The sequence below is a fragment of the Periplaneta americana genome, chromosome 1, assembly GCF_040183065.1.
Source record: "Periplaneta americana isolate PAMFEO1 chromosome 1, P.americana_PAMFEO1_priV1, whole genome shotgun sequence".
NCBI classification, from domain to species: Eukaryota; Metazoa; Arthropoda; class Insecta; order Blattodea; family Blattidae; genus Periplaneta; species Periplaneta americana.
The window spans coordinates 83,338,988-83,360,490 of NC_091117.1; the positions used below are offsets into that span (position 1 = coordinate 83,338,988).

General features: G+C 34.2%; 1 protein-coding gene across 1 annotated transcript in view; it reads right to left on the reverse strand.

The window, feature by feature from the left end:
* The window catches only part of LOC138697508 (UNC93-like protein), a 51,839-nt gene extending 31,204 nt beyond the window's left edge, over positions 1-20,635 (reverse strand). The window contains exons 1-2 of the mRNA XM_069822812.1: positions 20,378-20,635; positions 3,816-4,756 (exon numbers count right to left, since the gene is read on the reverse strand). Coding sequence (XP_069678913.1) covers positions 3,816-4,543 — 728 coding nt within the window. The 5' untranslated portion in view covers positions 4,544-4,756; positions 20,378-20,635. The remainder of the gene's footprint in view (positions 1-3,815; positions 4,757-20,377) is intronic.
* Between the last annotated feature and the right edge of the window lie 868 nt (positions 20,636-21,503).

Here is a 21,503-nt window from a genome sequence, read left to right on the forward strand (position 1 = left end):
ATTGGTACTAGTATTTACCACTACTATTCTTAAATTCCCATATGGCTTGCACTGTGTTTTAATATGTATCTACCGTACTTCTGTCCTACAAGAGTGAACATGAAGATCATTTCTATGTGGAGATCATTTCTATGAAGATTGTCTTAAACACTTTGTCTTTAATACCTACTCCTCCAAAAGTAAAAACCAAAACAGGTTATGTGTAAGGATCGAGTTAATAACAGATTTTTGTTTATGAATTTGTCATAGAAAAATCTTCTCTCTTATGAATTTTGCATGGTGGATGCTAAGTTCAAGATCCGATAAGAGTTACTGTAGGTACGGTAATAAAGGATAAACATGAAACAAGAAGACTCACTCCATTCCTATTGAAAAGTTATTTCTCTGCAATATTTGTGTGATTAAGTGATTGTGAAGTATGTTTCCTAGTTTACTAATGGACAGCAGGCGTTTATGTTTCTCAAATACTCGTTAACTCTTCCTAACAAGCAAAAAGAAGTTATGGAGATAATTTTCCTAGTGTCAGACTTCATAGTTATCCTACAGTGTATCATTTAATTGAAAAAAAAAACGGAGGTAGGCCTATACAAGAGAAAAAGAATAGGAAGAGGAGGCATATTCTTACTCAGGAAACTCAACATGATAATAATATAATATTCTATGTAGAAAGTTCACCATGCAAATCTATCAGGTCCACACCTGTGGAGTAATGGTCAGCGCTCTGGCCGCGAAACCAGGTGGCCCGGGTTCGATTCCCAGTTGGGGCAAGTTACCTGGTTGACGTTTTTTCCGGGGTTTTCCCTCAATCCAATATGAGCAAATGCTGGGTAACTTTCGGTGCTGGACCCCGGACTCATTTCACCGGCATTATCACCTTCATCTCATTCAGATGCTAAATAACCAAAGATGTTGATAAAGCGTCGTAAAATAACCTACTAAAAAATCTATCAGTAAGCTGACAGATGACAATAAGCAAAAGTCTATGGCCACTTCAATTTCCGAAACTAACTCCTTATGATTATTACTTTTGGGGAGAAATGAAGTACACAGAAAATATTCTTGGAACTGCTACAGGAAAACATAAGTCGAGAAAATCACTCCATAATGAGATAAAAATTTCACTGGGTAATAAAAAATGTTTTTTGAAAGTGTTAAAAATGTGTCCAAGTTAACATTTTCAACACATTTCCGAAGCTGATATTTTAGTTTAATTTTAAAGGTAATAACAATTAGTAGTGATGATGAATGACTGTCCAGAGATTATTATGTACCGGTACCCTGAAAATATCGGTAGCAGAAGCTACTAATGCAGCTATGGACAGTTAAACTGCCATTTAGCAGTAAAGTTTCATATTTGACGAAATGCATTTTACATAGGTATAATAATTTAATTTGTATAACAAATATCTTAAACATGAAACTAAGCATTGTAATGTTTCTGATAGTCTCGTGTTGTGTTAGTGGATGTTTGTTGGCAACTTCACACAGTACTATCAGAATTGTTCTCATGCTGCTCACACTAAACTATATTTTTCCTACTAGAATAATTAATATTTACAGAAAGCTGAAGGCCTTTTTATCTTTAGTAGTTAGCATGAGTTTAATTGTAAATAATTTTAAAAACTTCCTATATCCCATTATCTTTTAAAGTAGTTTACTTACTAATTCGATTAAAAAATTTAGTAAGTAACGATTAGAGTCCTGCATTTGGTTACTTTGAGTACAAGCTAGGTGTACACCGATCATATTAGCTTCGTAGGAAGAGCAAGTTGCAAGTCAACAGTTCACGCTGCAGTGAACCACACAGTCTTCCCACATACAGCGAAATTGTGTGTTTACATATGTTTATTCGTGTACCTGTTTGTAAGTCGGTAAACAACAACTTGGATTTAATAACAACAAATAATAAATAAAGGCACCTTATATGCAATATAAGGTAATTTTTACCAGGAATAGACGAAACAAAAAAAAAAAAATAAGGAGCCAGCTCCTTTATTTTCATGAGCCACTATATTTCGTCCAAATATGCAAATAGGAAACCATTCGAGCTAAGACAAAGATAAATTTACTGAAATAATAAAATATATTAACCAATATTAAATATCTACAAAATATGCTATCAGAAATGCTCTGAAGCAATGTAGGGCAATATCTTGAAATGCGTAACAACTGTAGTAATATTAATTTAAAAAGTACATTCGAATTTATTTCTACAACCGTTTTCGTTAACATTAGCTATGTATGAATCGTAGTGATATAAAAGAAATCGAAGTCTTAAAAATTTTGAACTCAATAAACAATTCAGGCGCCACATACAATTTTTAGTCACCATGGCTACCTGGCACCTAGAATTTGTCTACCTCTGATTTTTGCATTAAGTAAAACGCATCTAGTTAAGGGATAAAAAATATGTAATATTATATTACTTCCCCTTTAGATACTTTAGATCTAATTAAAGTTTGAAATTAACAAATGAAAAAATATAAATTTCAACTCAACTTAAAATAAAACACATTATGAGTGCATGCTTTACAAATCTCTACAAATCACAATCAGTGACTGTAAACATTTAAAGTGTTTTAAATGAAAAATTTTTCCTTCTTTCTGATAAAATACATTTTCTTCTTTCCTAATTCTTCTATTGTAGCACTCTTTTCCAATCGTCTAGCCTTGTTTTGTTTTGATTTCGCATGTTCACTGATCAGCAGACCTGAATTAAGGCCGTGTCTCAAAGCTCAAGTCCATATTACACAATAGTGACTAGCAACTAGGTGACTTGTAAACTACACACTAGAGAGCTTTGGAAATGTATGCTTGAAACATGGCCTTCTTCATACACTATTTTCCTAAAAACCATGACATCACGGTGCAGTACTGAATTAAGAAGGCAGTATCCTAATGCAGTTTCATTACAAATTATGTGGAAAAGATGAAGGCTTAATATATTACAATAATGTTTAAAATATTGTACAGAAGATACTAACAATGTCAGTGTTCAAAATTAACGTGTTATTCTACATTATATTTACATTATTTCACTTCCAAAGCATTTTCAGATTTCATAACCCCAATTGCTGATGAGGTATCCATGTTTGTTTAGTGAACAAGTCATCAATCGAGCAAGCATTTTCGTTTACTAGCTACTATGGACTTGATTGCTATGCACTATGTAGCTTTGGATCATAACTTCTGACGTCACATCCGGCTATTTAGTCAACAATCTAGTTCACTTCAGCTGAAAATGTAGCTTTGAGACACGACCTAAGTAGCATTGGATGCTGTCAAGCTATACTCCATACATATGGCACCTACACTGTTGCGGGTTGCTTGGAGACTTTAAGTAACCAAACGCAGGACTTTAGTAATAATACATGTGGGCAATGACCGCAGGGTGCCTCCTTCCGTCATTTGCAGGCCCTGCTGTCGTTACATTAAATGCTTCAGGATTTTATGTCAGATGCAATGGACAAGGCCGCAAACGAAAAATGACTGCCCAACAGGACAGATTTGCAGTGATGTCAGCACTTTGCCGACCTGTTAGTACTGCGAGGGATCTACAAAATGACCTTAAAACCAGTTTTTTTATCGTCGTAAACTCAAAACATTTGTAGATTATGTCAGCATACTTTCTTGATAATAGGCTAGCAAAAAATCAAATAACCTGGTGAAAATGGCATGTCAATAGAAAGAAGAGCTGTGCTAGACCAATAAAACAGTCAGTTCACTGGGAAATAAAAATGAAGATGATGAAAGAAATGTTAGATCCTTGATTCAATAAACTATGTAATCAAAAATTGTATGGTCTTATGGCTTACCTTATAACGACGACTGGTAGGAAAATTGTAGAAGTCATCATAGATATATAGATGGCCATGAGAGAAGCAGTTCCAAGTCCTTCAACAGCATTTATGGAACTTTGTAGGTTGCTTGTACCACAAAACGCCGTGAAATGCACCATGAACGCTATACTGATTACTATTATGTTCCTCATGATCCTAGACGTTTCACCAGGTGCATATCCTTCCACACATTCTCCGTTCTCAATTTCAAATTTCTTTATACTGTCTCTACTAGCTCGTAAAACTTCATTATCCTGACCACTTCCTTCTAAACTCACTGCAATTACAAGATTTGCAGGGATATTGTGTTTAGACAGTTCTGCATTTACTTCAAGTACTCTCGTTTTGTTCTTTGAAGTAGCACTCTTTTCACTAATGTCTTTCTGGCCAGATGTGCTGAAGGAAACATATTTCACTACATCATTGTTTACGTTTAGAACTGCTGGAGTAGAAGTGTCTGCATTACTACCAGAAACTTTGTCCACGTTGTTTGTAGGCTCTTCTGCTGATGTTATTTGATCTGTGTCGTCATTTAGTGTTTTTGATACAGGAGGATCCTCCTCTTGAAAGTTAGGTGGATCGTCTGAAAGCGCAACTTGACTGCCATAGACTTCATCTTCGCCTTTCATAGAGTCTTTGCCCCTTTTCGATATGTCCACATTTATACTAAGAGCAACATTCATACCTTTGCGTCTTGTAGCCATTTTAATCGATATGCAATTTCACTTAGAATGTGTAAGATTTGTAACTATAATATTTATAAAGGAGATTATTTCACTTAAAAAACAAAGACTACAACTTTAAGTTTTGGTAGTAAAATATATAAAAAAAAAAATAAATAAATCACCACAACCCTGGTATGATGAATAGGTTTTGAGACAAAAAATCCCAGATCCTCTTCTTTTAGATGTCCAGACCTGGCGAAGGTAAAACACATTAAATCATAAGCATATGTTTCAATATATGTATATAATTTTATTATAGTCACGGTACTTGCTACATGATTACCATTACATCAGCAAAATAATAAAAAATTAAAATAATTTTAATGAATAAAAAATTAATTAACCAGTGGCGCAGCCAGAATTTGTTTCTGGTGGGAAGGGGGGGGGGGTTTGAATTCTTTTTAAACTGAATATAATGTATACAGTAACAAAACTTCAATGTTTTTTTTTACTTATAATTGCAGTCTGAATGAAAAAGAACTTCTGTTTAGACTAAATAGGTCTCAAACTAAAGCAAACAGAAAACCATTTGTTGCTGAGTCCATAAGATCAGATGATGATAAATGCAGCATATGCTTTCTCGGCAACAATGTAGTTATGCACATGTGCAGAACATTATCACGACATGCCAGTAATGTAAAAAAAAAATTCGAATTTATCTTTCACAACAACTATTGCTTATTGTGTTAATCCATAAACATAAAATGTTGTAAACTTTTTTCGTTGCAGTTCATTTCGTCGCATCTTACCATTAGGACATAGGTTTCATTTCACCTTTTTCTTCTTAGGCACTCCCATATTTTTGTAAAATTTGAAATGTCAAATTTTATATTCAAATATGTTCAATTATAATTATTAACAGCCTATATATTTTTAGTGTAAAAGATATTTCCAGCAATACTGATTTATATTATTACAAGGAAAATGGATCAGAAAACAGAAATAAGTGACTTTTTTACTTAGATATTCCCACACTTCTACAAAATTGAAATGTCACATTTTGCTTGAAATGTGTTACCTATACTATAATTTCTTAATATTTATTTTAGTACTATATTATAGTTATTTCTAGCAATATAGATTTATACCGTATTTATTACAAAACAACCAATGAAGTGAAAACATTTCATCATATGTAATTAAAAAAAAAAGTATTCGTACAGCATTGAAAAGAAATGCGACAGGTCATTTATATACAAAAACCATTCGAAACTGATTAGGGTTGAAATTAAAAAAAAAAAATAATTATGAGATTGTTTTTTCTGAAATTGACCCGTTCAGGTAGGCATTATTATTTCTATGTGTTTTGTTTTTTATTCGTATTTTGTTGCGTTTTTGTTAGCGTCTTGTATTTGTTTTTGTGTAAATTGTGTTTGTTCACTTTTGTGCTGTATCAATTTTATCACTGGGTATCTGCCCATTTATGTCACACGCCTTGGGTCCTCATGGAGGAAGAAATTCTCTCATGAAATTTCGGTCAATATATGAGACCGGTGTCCACCCAGCATCGTGATGCACTTGTGAAGCTACGATAGGTAGCTGGAAATTGACTTATTATTAATAGGATTAAAACACTGTATCTTGCATTTTTTCTGTGTACACCAGGCTGTGATATGACTGTTTTTTTCAGACTTTATCAATAATTCAAGTGAAATTTTACAATCAATAAAAAATTAACAAAATTAAAAGTTTAGGCCCTATATGATGAGTTCAAATACATAATACGAATAAAATCAGTGTTGTAATACAAACTGAATTAATTCAAATATGCAGTCATGTTAAGATACGCGGTTTCATCATCTGTCCTGCATTCCTGACGAGAGAATCTGGCAACCCTGCTAGTGACTGCCTGGGTTGGCCTTGGAACTATACAGACTTTGACAAAATTTGCAAGAAAAAATTATAAATAATTCTGCATACAACAATTAATTTCTCCGAAAGATAGGGGTCTTGATACATACAGGGTACTCATTTCCTTTCTCTTCACCGTATACAAGAAAGAACATTAAACAAAATTGTTAGGGTCGATTTCGAGCTCAGCATGATTTTGTGTTCTTTTTTTTTTTTTTTTTTTCTAATAAAGACGCATTAAACTTTTAATAGCTTGGCAAGATATGCCTGGTTCTTCCAAAACACATGCACCAATATAAATTGTTTATAGGCTCTACCAATTTCTTCGCTTTGTCACTACAGTGCAATATTGCCAACAAAACCTAGGGATTTCTTCCTAGTACTGGGATGGTTTTTGACTAGTTTCAGCCTGAGGATAGCCCACAACAGGCTAAAACTAGTCAACAAGGTACCGTACCTAGTATTTACTCGTACCGGTAACATGCAAAAGCAATAAACTACATATTCTGATGTATTGGTTGAGTTGAGTTCAGACATTCAAGCAAAGTGGGTTAAGATTAAAGTGAAGTGATTTAGTGATTTGTGACTTAGGCAAATAATATATTTAAGATGAAGTAAGAAAGTGTATATTTATGTGCATTAATAGCCTACAGGGAATCTGCTGACAAATTAATCTTACCTTTAAGACTAAAGCAAATAAACTTTCTTCTGAAAAGTTTTCTTTATATGGGAAGATATTAATGTTTCATCGTTCCGGAAATTTATAGTGAGGGAAAGGAGATTAGAGATACTCATTAAAATAACAACTTATAAGTTCCCCTTGGTTGATAGTACTTTATGAGCCTTAAAGAGTGCAATTAAATATTCTATTAATGCTTACATTGACTGTTTAATTGTGTTCTAGTTATTATTATAAGATCTGTTAATAAAGATTACTACCAGTATCCAATTTTAATCTGAAATTATATTTTGAAATTAGGGATTTTTAATGAAGTCTAGGACAAAAACAGGAACTATTTTAGGGATGTTTGGTCTAAATAGGTTGGCAGCACTGCTACAGTGTTGTCATATTTTCACATTCCGATTAAATTTCGTTCCGTTAACATAACTTTATTACTATGGAGAGGTATGTTCTTCAGTTTTTGAGTACAACTGACAATTCGGGAGAGAAATAAATACACTACTGAATCCCAATATCTGGTATTATATTAATCTACTAGTATTAAGAGAAAGATATCGAGTATTCCTCTGAAGACGAATGAGTCAAAGTTTGCCTAATGTTAACATAATAGAGAAATATGAACACTAACAATTTTAAGTTGCCGAATGTTGCAAAGATTACGATCAATTTTCCTTTCACTGACTGGCATTGTTCAAAGTAGAGTAGTTTAAAAATCGGTTTCAACAGTAAGTAGTACAATACAATTCGTTCCGTTTGTGTTACACTTTAGTCTCCGCCCACAAGATTCTTTTTTGGCGCTGTGCTGACAATTATATTATTCCTGGATAAAGTGACTCATAGATATTGAGTACCGGTACGACAAAAATCCGTGCAACAGTTTAGGTGAAATCGGACATAGACAGAGAGACGACACGCCCAAACCCACATTTCTGTCACAGATGCTGAAAAACGTGAAGGTCTATTTCCGCAAAAATCTCTAAATTGGTTTTTTGAAAAAGTTAATTTGCTTCAGTCAAATTCGTTTTGCAATTTGGTCCATTTTCATGAGACAGTGTTATCAAGTTCACTCAATGTGAGAGTGAAATTCGATACCTAATCTATAATATGAATTCGATAAGCTATAGAAAAATGTATTTATTAAATACCATAATATTTTGTGTCATGGGCTGCAACTCTGATGACCTCTGACCTTCTTTCCCAACTGTTACAGAGTATAAAGTAAATATATCAGCATCGGTCAATATCTTATCTTCCACAGATACATAAAGCTTGCTCCCTTGCATACAATGTGCATTTTAATCAGTTTAAACTAGCAGAAATATTTAAACATCATAAGGAAGAAGCAAAGAAAAATGTGTTGAAGACTCAGTTTCATCTTATGCTACAATATAAATGGCGGCTTAATAGTTCTTTAATTGACCTCATTAGACTCATTTTAGGGGACATTAACTAGGGGTTATCATCTTGAAGTCATTCCTATCTAAAGAGCTTCAACATTAAATCTCTAAGTACGACTTTATGTTAACAGCAAAAATGTAGGTCTCACTGATATTTCGTCGTCCTAGTATTCCTAAATGCGATTATATTGTGTATGATTAATGGGATTATTTTTGCATTATTAGGATTATTATTATTATTATTATTATTATTATTATTATTATTATTATTATTATTAATACTGACAAACTATTAAGTTGTTTAATTAAGTGAATAAAGACTTCACTGTGTTAACATTTTAAATCATGGTGTTGTTTTACTTGATTGGCTAGTTTCGATGTTATTTGCATCATCTTCTAAATTCTAGTAAGTTCTGGCGCTATCTTCTGGTTTCCTCTTATGATGGGGTGTGCTCATTTTTGTATCGAAAAGAGTGTGTGTTCTGAAATTTAATTGAGTGTTCAGGATGTGCTGTAGTTGTGTTTTTGTGTGTCTATAAATTTTGTATTGTTCTAGCGTACCGAGTTTTAGGTTTTTTTGGTTGAATGTGTGGTATTTTTATGTCAGTGGGATCTATGTTGCTGTAGTTGTACTTAGAGTTTGTGATGTGTTCTGCGTAGGTTGAATTGTTGTGTACATTGGTTATGTCTGTGATATGTTCTTTGTAATGCGTTTGAAAAGATCTTCCAGTCTGACTAACAGAGACACATATTATAAGCATCGTGAACCAAGGGCACACCGACTGCTGGGAAGGTGGTCCATTGGGTCCGGACCCTCCCCTCAAAGTGATAAGTTGTAACATTTTTACTGAATTTTTAAGCATTTTGTTTTGTTTAGTCAACTGTCCGAAGACAGGTCTGAACGTCATAAGTGATACCAATAAGACATCACTCATAAGGCAACTAGGCCAGAAGGTAATAGGATAGGGTGGCCAGTTCAGACTTCAGATGTATACAAACAATTGTTCTTCCTCTGACACATTACATTTAATTAGTAAGATATGCTGCCTGATAATAGATGTACATATCAGTCAGAATCTCAATCAGAGGAGTTTCAAACATTGATAGCATATAATTCTGTTATCTATAATTTCACCGAAATGATTCACGTACATGTATATAATTCTTTTGATTTGACATCCAACATGATATCAGAATTTCTCCCCACAACATGTTGTTAACAGACTAAAGAAAAAGCCAAGGAGACTGGACTTTGTTTTAAAAAAAAAGTATGTTTGTATGTGTGTGTGTGCATTTATGTAACTTAACATCCTTTTATTGGACCACTCCACGAGAAATTCCTGAGTGCGCCATTGCCGTGAACACATCCCACCATAATGGGAAACCACAAGATAGCGCTGAAACTCACTATGATTCAGATGATGATGCAAAAAACATCAAAATTAGTCAGTCAGGTACATTAACACCACACCATGATTTAAAATGTTAACACAGTCAAGTCGTTATTTATTTAATTAAATAACTTAATAGTTAATCAGTGATTATATAAGACGTGTTTAAAAGAGTATATTCAAGAATTAAGTTATTATATTATTATTATTATTATTATTATTATTATTATTATTATTATTAATTATTATTATTATTTTACTTATTGGGACATAAGACGTGGCGTTTCACGATTGTGGATATTGATCAGCTTATTGGTTGTGTTAAATTAGTGAAAACTGTTCGAAAATACTATTAAGTTATATGAGGACATGGCAATTATAAATGAATGAAAGATCTTAATAAACTTAGTGTAAATAAACTCTATGATGAAAGAACATGTAAAGTATCAATGGATAGCAAAACTCTCAAAGTTTTACTTATGGTACAGTAAAAACATCCAATGTGGGAACCACGAGATGATACTGTAATCGAGTTTGTTATAGCCTACACAGGCCAACATGTTCATCTAATGGCAACAGAAATATACTGTTGTAACTCTGGTAGATTTCGTGGCAAGAATAGCACATAAACATCGTCTTTCACATAACCCCACAGAGAGAAGACACATGGCGCAAGGTCAGGTGACCTTTGTGGTCAACTGCAAAATGTCAGATCATTGGGAGACGCACGGCCAACTCAGCAGTGAGGCTGATGTTCATTCAAGTAACACCAGACTTCATTGTGATAATGGGGTGATGCACCATATTTTTGGAACAGGCATTCATTGGAGTCCTTCTGTAATTGCGGAATTAAGAACTGCTGCAGTATGTCAAAATAGGTTATCCTACCTATGGTGCCTACAAGTAAGAAAAATAGGCCATAGATTTTATACACCATAAGAGTTTTGCTATCCATTCATCCCCAACAAGTTTTTCTATCATATTTCTTCATACTAAATAGGCCTACATAAAATTGTTTCATTCATTTAGGATTGCTTTGTATAATGAAGTTCCACAGCTTTTATAAATTACAATTGGAAACATAACTTCAGGCCTGCAAACTACCAGATGATTATATTGTAATGCAGTTTTTAATTAAGAAATAAAGTTTTCAACAGATTTGTACTGACTACTAATCAACATCATATTGTAACATTTTACCTGCAGGGAAAGCATTCCCGATACCTATTTCATTTGGACTTTATAATATTTCTGTCATCATCCAGGATGCAGCGAAGTAGAAATCTGTGCGCATGTTTTAGGTTATTGCCCTTAAGGAGAACTATTGAGGAACAATCGCCATCATAAAGTGAGAAGCTCCATCGCAACCACTCTTCGGAAGGCAAAGTGGGAGGTTTACGAAGAAGTGCATTGCTTGGCTGAGAATGGGTCTACCAGAGGAGCAGACATTATAGCCATCGATCGCCGGAATCAAAGAAAGCCTAATTCTTGACCCCACTGTCCGTTTTGAGAAGAAAGATCAACAAGCCAATAATGTTAATGATGAAAAGAAGTCTATTTAGAATCCATGTATTTCTCACTTCAGTGAGAGATACAAAATGAATATTAATACATGGGAAGTGAAAGGACTTCTTTTTGGCGCTAGGAGAGCATCATTTAAGTTAATGAAAACCATTCTCCTGTCTCTTAAATTCTCTAATGAGGACATTAACAAAATTTATCTAATGGTGTTGAGAGATTCATTATCCATTTTACACAATCACTTGTATAACACTGCGTAATATATTTTATTTTACTTCATTTCATTATTCTCCATTGTACTTTCATCTCATGTTTCTCCGGAATCAAATTGTACTTTATTTTTAAATTTATCATAATTTTGTATTCTTTTCGCAAATCATATTGTATTTTATTTTTAAGTTAACCTCTGCTTTGAGCCACCGGCGTAGCTCTGTCGTCTAAGGTGCTTGCCTGCCGATCCGGGGTTGCGTTCGGGCGCGGGTTCGATTCCCGCTTGTGCTGTTTACCTGGTTGGGTTTTTTCCGAGGTTTTCCCCAACCGTAAGGCAAATATCAGGTAATCTACGGCGAATCCTCAGCGTCATTTCGCCAAATACCATCTCGTTATCACCAATCCTATCGACGCTAAATAATCTCATGGTTGATACAGCGTCGTTAAATAACCAAGTAAAAATCCCTCTGTTTTGTATTCTGGATCCTAGTGGTCAGCCGTAGATTTCGCCCAGATGGCCCAAATTGTGGAATTACAGTAGTAGTACCGGTCAGGAAAAAAACTTAAAGTTTGCACGTCTCTGGAAACCGATATTCAGCTGATCTACTGGGTGTAACAGTATAGAGCAGAACTCGCGCGGCCTTGAGTTCCCCACCTCCGCGCGCAAAGCCGTGAAACCTTATTCTGCTCTATACTGTACACCCAGTACTTCCAAAACTGATTCGATTCGCGTATTGTATATCATAAACACTATAAAATTATCTAGGCTGATATAACTACTACTGACCCGCTATGTTAATTCAGTCTCAGATTCTAACCTTGTGTATTAATATTAAAATAATAGTGGTTTAAATTTAACCTTCATTTTCGAATCCTAAATATATGTATAAATATTATTTCACTCGGAAATACAGAGTTTGATGTCTATATTATTCAGAGAAGACGGTATTAAGGGACATGCTACTGGGAATACACGACAGCTGTGAGCAGTTTGGGATGAAGATAAATGCGACAAGACAAAATCCTGGTTACTGTACTGAAAGAAAAGTAAAGAAGGTCAACTTGCGAATAAAAAATGAGTAGACAGCTTCAAATACTTTGGGGTGTACTATAAATAATAACATCAGTTACTGTTAGGAAGTCAAAAGGAGTATAGCAATGGAAGCATTTAATAGAAGAAGGAACATCTTCTGCAGACCTCTGGAAAAGAACTAAGGAAGAGATTGTGTGAAGTGTTACATTATATGGGGTAGAAACATGGACATTACGACGAAATGAAGAGAAACGACTAGAAACATTTGAAATATGGATATGGAGAAGAATGGAATGTGTGAAAAGGACACACAGAATAAAAAATGAAGCTGTGCTAGAAGGAGCAGGTGAAGAAAGAATAATGTTGAAATTGATCAGAAAGAAAAAAATAAATTGGCTGGGTCACTTACTAAGAGGAAACTGTCTACTAAAGGATGCACTGGAAGGAATGGTGAAGGGAAGAAAATTTTGAGTCATAAAATATCAGATGATAGACAACATTAAGATACAGTACATGGGTCACATGCGGAGACTAAGAAGAAGACAGAAAACAGAAAAGATTGAAGAATTCTCAGTTTGGAGTGAAAAACCTGCCCTTGGGCAGAACACAATGAATGAATAAATTCCCTAGAAATTTCTGCTATTATGAAATTACCTGAAGTTACTAACTTCTAAACAGATATACGTACACAATGTAACACTATTAAAAATAAATAAATTGTTACTGTCGGTGTATTGGTGTTGATGTAAGATATATAATAGGCTCCAGGTTTTTAAAAGAGATAACTCTTAGAATTTATAAATTATTCATTAAAAAGTGATAAGGCGTAGCGTCAACGAAATTACGGAATTTATTAAGGATAAGAATATAGAAACAGTTACTAGATTTTTTAGACTAAGGCGGTTGGAGAATGTAAATAGAATGAGTGAGAAACATCCAGAAGGATTCAAACTAAGGAGTAGGCCTAAGAATGGATGGCGCGTTATATTCAGCGAAATATAGGAAGATTTGGATTATGGAGATGGAAGGAGCTGTAGGCGGATAGAGAAGAATGGAGGAGAGCCACAGAGGAGACGAAAGCCCGCAATGGCCTGTAGTGTCATGCAAGAAGAAGAAGGATTTCATATTCATTCAGAATCTATAAATCAGTTTATCTGGGAATGATGCATAAGACTTTTAACAATTTTGGTATAATAAGTAATGTATTTTAATAAATCAATAAATGCATTTATACTGAATCCACTCCAAATTAAATGGGAGGGCTTTCTTCAACACTTTCACTTTCTGTTATACGAAGTACAGAGAGTTAATATTGTTACCTATGTTGCGAAAAGCCGGTTCTCAGATTTTCACCAAAATACGTTCCTAGGGAGATAGCATGTTTGCTGCAGGACGGCTAATCAGGAGGATTAAATCACAGCCAGTTTGCGTTGGTTTTGGAGGACCCGATTGCGGTATATCGAAAAACATCTTTTAAGTCTGATAAACTGAAAGCGTGTCCAGAAAGTAACAGCACTACCGATATCGTAATGCTCGCTTAGCGCAAAAATTAACACTTAAACTATCGATAAAAAAGAGGATGTTGATATTTCTGAACTAAGCTTATAAATTAAAGTTGGCACCACTGATATCGTAATGCTCATTTGTCTGTTTCAGTACCTACATCTACTCATGGACGTTTTCTACAGGAACATGGACGTAAAAAAATGTTTCTTTCCATCTTTAGAAGTAAGTGATGTTTTCGCAGAAATTATGTCAATCGCCCTCACTAATGACATGGAGCTTGCTGAACACATATGTAGATGGAGACGCCCTGTTTCCTCCTCCTCTCTGGGCGGTGGAACCATCTGATGGCCCACGAACAACAAATGGGCCTGAATCCTTTCATTCATTCTACAATTCTTAATTTTATTCGCCACATCCCAAGATTTACAAGACCTTCGATGTTCTACTGGAAATGCAAACACTTGCTCGCACCAAGATAAACTCTGTAAATTCCGGACAATGTAACATGAAATAAAGTACGACCGACAAAATTGATTTCATCGTGTCTCTATGGGAGGAATATCAGAATGGAGATTTTGGACTCTTGCAGTACATTAAAGTGTTGGAGATGAAATTCTATGCAACAAAGTTGTAGATTTTTATGATCAAACGAGGTGGCATTGTTGTCGCTGAAGTATACCCATATTTTTAACCAAGCCGTGGACAGTCCTAAGCCTATGAAAATTGGGAAGGAAAATGTGGCCATGTGTTATAACAAGAATTTACACATTCCTAAGTCAGTTACCACGTGTTGCTGAGTCTTGCCGCAAACATGCCCTTGAAACTAGCAGAACCATGCTGCAAACGGGTTGCCTTTCTTGACGCAAAAAGATTACGTTTCCAGAAAATTACCGCAAACATGCTTCCCTGGTTTCTAGTTATCCTGATTACGAAAAACTGGTTTTGGGCATGTCGCACAACGATTTCTCCTGACATAATCAACGGATTTTTTCATATTCAATTATCTACGTGTCAAATTATCCAAGAATAATAAATAACAATCCATGTCGCAACAGCCCAATAAAAACCAGAACCTGTCGGCTGCTAGCCTCACGTGTGATTACCTGGATTTTATTATTTTATTTAGTTTCTCTTCATAGTTGTGGAAAACCTCGGAAAAAAGTCAAGGTTCTGTAATACCTATAATAGTTACTATATAAATACTTGTAGATACTAAGAAAGAAATAACTTATCATGAAAAACTCCAATATGTTCGGAACAATTGCCGGCATCATCATTTCATTAAATACTAAGAGAGGCAAATAATACTCACTCTGTCCCATAATAATTGTCCGGTACGCTTTTATTTCTTGTCCCATAATAATTGTCCGATATCCATAATTTTACACTGGCGTTTACATAGGAGCAAAATGAAACACATGAATGAGTAATACAATGTATTACTCCAGAATCATTACAAAATTGTCACTCAATTAGCGAAAGAAAAAAATTATTAATCCGGGATCTGTATAAATTGGCCAATTATTGAGCCAAAAAAAGAACATGAATACTATTTTCACAACTTTATGACTCCAGGATCAGTACAAATTTTCTAGTCATTGAGCCGAAAATAAATACTCCTAGGAGTGCAACTTTATTAACTGCAGGTGTAGTACAAATTGACCAAGAAGTGAAAGAAAGAAAGAAAGAAAGAAAGAAAGAAAGAAAGAAAGAAAGAAAGAAAGAAAGAAAGAAAGAAAGAAAGAAAGAAAGAAAGAAAGAAATACATTCTCCTACGAGTAAAAACGAAAAAACTGCCAGTTAGACCGGGAAAGTTGTCATTCCAACAGTTTGCCTAGAAACACAGACCTACTGCTGCATGCTACTGTAGTCTCGTCATAAATGTTCCGAGGACACTCCAAGCGAGAAAGCAGGATATTGATGTGGTCCAGGTGCGCCTTTTGCTTATGGGGAATCTTGTTGTTGTTCCCGTCATTGACTTTCATTATTTCAATGAGAAGGGACTGCAAAGTGAGGAAGACATTCTTGAGCTTGTCGCGTGTCAGCTGAGAGAAAGCTGTTCCAATGGCGGCGATCAACTCATCAATAGTTTCTGGAGCTGACTGATGCTGGAGAGACTGAATTCCCGGAAGTAACCCAGATCTAAAACATTCATATCCAGACTGTTTGGCGGTTTGCACACGAGTTCCAAAGTGATTCCACTGGCTGCTGTAGCGTCCATCCAGGTGCGGTCATTGGGAGCGATATGCGGGCGCGCATTGTCCTGCTGAACTGACACCTGAATTCTCCGTGTGCGCGGTCCAGGAGGCCATTTTGCATATATTGCTGGAATTAATTTGGTGATGAGCATGGATCCACTTTCCAAAGATTGCCGCCCCCGTTGTCAAATGCAGCGTGCTGTTCTTTTACTGATATGACATTTCTCGGCCGCACCTGTTATGGCACCTTTCTTCACTACGTCAGCCGTAGTGTTTTTCAACAAAGACTCCTATACCGCCTGCCGTTCACTGTCTGTAAGGTTCTTGCTACCTCTATCACTCACTACCGCCAGTTGTGTTCCCAGGATGTCCATGTCTGTTCAAATGTACGTACTCACTGCAGGAGTATGCTCTACTAACGATTTCCAGCTTGCTTTGCTACACTGGTTTGTATATAGTGACATACCGGTGAGTTGAAAACCAATACCCGCTTTCGGTAATCTTCTGGGTGGGGTGTGTTGCTTGTCTCAATAAGATCACGTTATTGCACTGCATAACCTTGTGCACTGATCTACTGCGCTTCTCCTCATGCGTGCACTTCTCGTTTGCCCCGTCGTCTGTAATTACTGTAATACCATTTCGGCGAACCGGACAATTATTATGGCACAGAGGGAGTACTATATGTATGAATTTTGTCCGGGACAGCATTTTTATATGCCTTAATAACATCTTCAATTGATTTTTAATCCGTGGCAACATTTTTAATTGTGCGAACTTCAGTCAGTGACAACATTTTAATAATGTAAATTTTAGTCAATAAAATCATCTATAATTATGTCAATTTTAGTCCGTGACAGCATTTTTAATTGTATCAATTTCAATCATTGGAAACATTATTTTTGCTAGTTTTAGTAAGTGAGAACATTTTTAGTTATGTGAATTTCAGTCCGTAACAACATTTTTAATTACGGTATGTGAATTTTAGTCAGTGACACGTTTTTAATTATGCAAATTTTAGCCAGTGACAACATTTTTAATTATGTGAATTTTATTTGTGAATTTTAGTCAGTGACAACACTTTCAATTACCGGTATGTGAATTTTAATCAGTGACGACATTTATAATTGTGTGAATTTTAGTCAGTGACAACATTTTAAATTATGTGAATTTCAGTCAGTGACAACATTTTTAATTATGTGGATTTTAGTCAGTGACAACATTTTTAATTATGTGGATTTTAGTCAGTGACAACATTTGTAATTTTGTGAACTTTAGTCAGTGACAACATTTGTAATTGTGTGAATTTCAGTCAGTGACAATATTTTTAATTATGTGAATTTTAGTCAGTGACAATTTTTTTAATTATGTGGATTTTAGTCAGTGACAACATTTTTAATTACCTGAATTTTAGTCAGTGACAACATTTGTAATTTTGTGAATTTTAGTCAGTGACGACATTTTTAATTATGTGAATTTTTGTCAATGACAACATTTTTAATTATGTGGATTTTAGTCAGTGACAACATTTGTAATTGTATTAATTTTAGTCAGTGACAACATTTATAATTATGTGAATTTTATTTAGTGACAACATGTTTAATTATGTGAATTTTAGTCAGTGACTTTTTTAATTTTGCGAATTTTAGCCAGTGGCAACATATGTACTAATGCGAATTTTAGTCAGAGACAAGAATTTTAATTATGTGAATTATTATTAGTGATAACAATTTTAATTTTGTGAATTTTAGTCAGTGACAACATTTGTAATTGTGTGAATTTCAGTCAGTGACAATATTTTTAATTATGTGAATTTTAGTCAGTGACAACATTTTTAATTACCTGAATTTTAGTCTGTGACAACATTTTTAATTATGTCAATTTCAGTCAATGACAACATTTTTAATTATGTGAATTTTAGCCAGTGACAACATTTTTAATTATGTCAATTTCAGTCAGTGACAACATTTTTAATTATGTGAATTTTAGTCTGTGACAACATTTTTAATTATGTCAATTTCAGTCAGTGACAACATTTTTAATTATGTGAATTTTAGTCTGTGTTAACATTTTTAATTATGTAAATTTCAGTCAGTGACAACATTTTTAATTATGTGAATTTTAGCCAGTGACAACATTTTTAATTATGTCAATTTCAGTCAGTGACAACATTTTTAATTATGTCAATTTCAGTCAGTGACAACATTTTTAATTATGTCAATTTCAGTCAGTGACAACATGTTTAATTATGTCAATTTCAGTCAGTGACAACATTTTTAATTGTGTGAATTTTAGCCAGTGACAACATTTTTAATTATGTCAATTTCAGTCAGTGACAACACTTTTAATTATGTGAATTTTAGTCTGTGACAACATTTTTAATTATGTCAATTTCAGTCAGTGACAACATTTTTAATTATGTGAATTTTAGTCTGTAACAACATTTTTAATTATGTCAATTTCAGTCAGTGACAACATTTTTAATTATGTCAATTTCAGTCAATGACAACATTTTTAATTATGTGAATTTTAGTCAGTAACAACATTTTTAATTATGTCAATTTCAGTCAGTGACAACATTTTTAATTATGTGAATTTTAGTCAGTAATAATGTTTTTAATTATGTGAATTTTAGTGAATGACATTTTTATTAGTATGTGGATTTTAGACTGACAACATTTTTAATTATGTGAATTTTACTCTCTGAGAACATTTTTTATTTTAGTTTAATTTTAGTGAGTGATAACATTTTTTATTATGCTTCTTTTAGTCAGTGACAACATTTTAATTATACGGAAGTTATTTGGTAACTTTTTCAATTGTGTTTATTTTTGTTAGTGACAACATTCTGAATTATTTGGATTTTAGTCAGTGACAACATTTTAAATTTTTGTAAATTTAAGTCAGTGACAGCTTTTTTAATTTGGTGAATTGTGCTGATAAAGATATTAGGTATTCATAAAATATTTTAAGAAAATTAGGTCGCTACCATATGTAGAGAATGAATAATTTTTTGGGCTTAGAGTAGCATTGCTTAAAATGAAATTTCTTCTGCACCATGTACACTGTCAGTACAAAGAGTACGTCCTGCTGTAAGATAAAGATGTTTTGGTCGAGTAGAAATTTCTTTCTCAAATATAATTTCTTCTGCACCAATAAAGACTGTCGGAATGGCAATCAAGTAAGCGAAGTACTCCGAAGTTGTGCTTGGGAGATGCAATCGTTATGGTTGTTGCTAGAGGATGAAATTGAAAGTATCCTAGAAGTAATCGAAAACAATCCTGAATTTCACAATATTGCCACTATTATGATTTGCGATTTTCTTGAAGAATACAGTATTGTATTTAACATTTTTACCTTGCTTCGATTGAAGAAATATTTCAAGTCTGAATCTGTAAGTACTGAATATAATGGAAATAATATAGCTAATATGTTCTAATACTATAAAGTGTGAAGACAAATAAAATTCTACTTCAATACGCACTGGTGTTCTATAATTAGGGATGTCAGGTAAGAGAAATTTTATTGTATCAAATTTTAATTTATGAATACCATACGCAGATATAGAGACAACAGTCTTGTATTTTATATTAATTTATATTTCAGATATCTTCAAAATATTTCATTATTTTTAATATCTTAAACACTGTGAAAACCTAAATCCATGGCAAGATAACCCATGGAGGGCCACGGTCTATTAGTCTACTATTTGCCTTACGTCCACACGCCTCAGCAGAGAACGATCGTCAGCTAGTACGGAATTAACGTGTGATTAACACGATCAGTCCCCTCAGCTGTTAAACAGGCTTACAAAACCGGATTTTGCTACTCACTGTATCTCTCGAAATTCATCAAGATCCTGGGTGGACACCGGTAACATGCACTGGCCGAAATTTGTGAGAAAATTTTATACCACGTAGTTACAGTACTATGTATATACTGAATATTATATTAAACAACTTTGGCTACAAGTTATACTATTTTGAAGTTCTGTGACATGAATTTCTTGCACTCTTGTTTTACTTACAATTATTGAGGATTTATGCTTTCTTCAGCTGATGTCTCTTCTGTCGCTATGCAACGTTTTAACAACAGTTACAATGATAATTATGACAATGATTCAATAAACTAAGTAAAAGAATGAGAAAACCGTGTCTGTAGCATATATCAAGGCAAGTCATGTCTTCTGAGGGCAATAACACAAAAGTTTATGATGAAATAACTTACACTTTATACAGATCAAGAAAACTGAATCACTATCATTTCAAACTGAACTAGAGCGCTGCCCTGTTTTTGCCTCATACAAATACTCTTCGATTATCTGAAGACTTGGTAATAATTACACATGTGCGAGAAAGATGTGGAGGGGCGGGAGAAGCGAGTTCTTCAATCTTATTTAAGATTTGTCTCTTTCCGCCCCTCCGAGAGCATGTCGTAAGGGACACTTGGGTAGCGTTCCGTAATATTGAATCACATTTCTCATAGATAAACTGTAATGATCTCTTGACTCGGCTGTAGGACCTCTGGAAATCACATGCTTAGAAAATGATTTTGCCACGTTAATGAAAGCAAATTTACAGTAGATTGTGGCAAGGTTACCATGTGAGATTTATACTATTGAAGAAGAACATTGTGTCAGTAATTGAGGGGAGGAAATTTAGTTTTAGAAGTTATAAATTACACAAATTTATTAAGGAAATTCAGAGAAGAACCCAGCTTCACTCTGATTCAAAATTAATTCATTCATAGTTTTCTGCCAAAGAGTAGGTCTTTCACTGCAAACCCAGTATTCTTCAATCTTTCCTATTTTCTGCGTTCCTCTTTGTCTCCGCATACGAGCCATATATCATAATGTGTCTATCATCTGATAACTTCTTCTGCCCCGAATTATTGTCCCATTCACTATTCCTTCCAGTGCATCCTTCAGTAGGCAATTTTTTCTTAGTCAGTGACCTAGTCAATTCCTTTTTCTTTTTTTTTTTCCTGATCAGTTTTAGCTTATTCTTTCTTCACCCACTCTTTCTACACAGCTTTATTTCTTACTCTGCTCATTTCACACGGGCCATTTTTCTCCATATCCACATTTCAAAAGGTTCCAGTCGTTTTTCTTCACTTCGTCATATTGCCCATGTTTCCCCACCATACAATGCCAC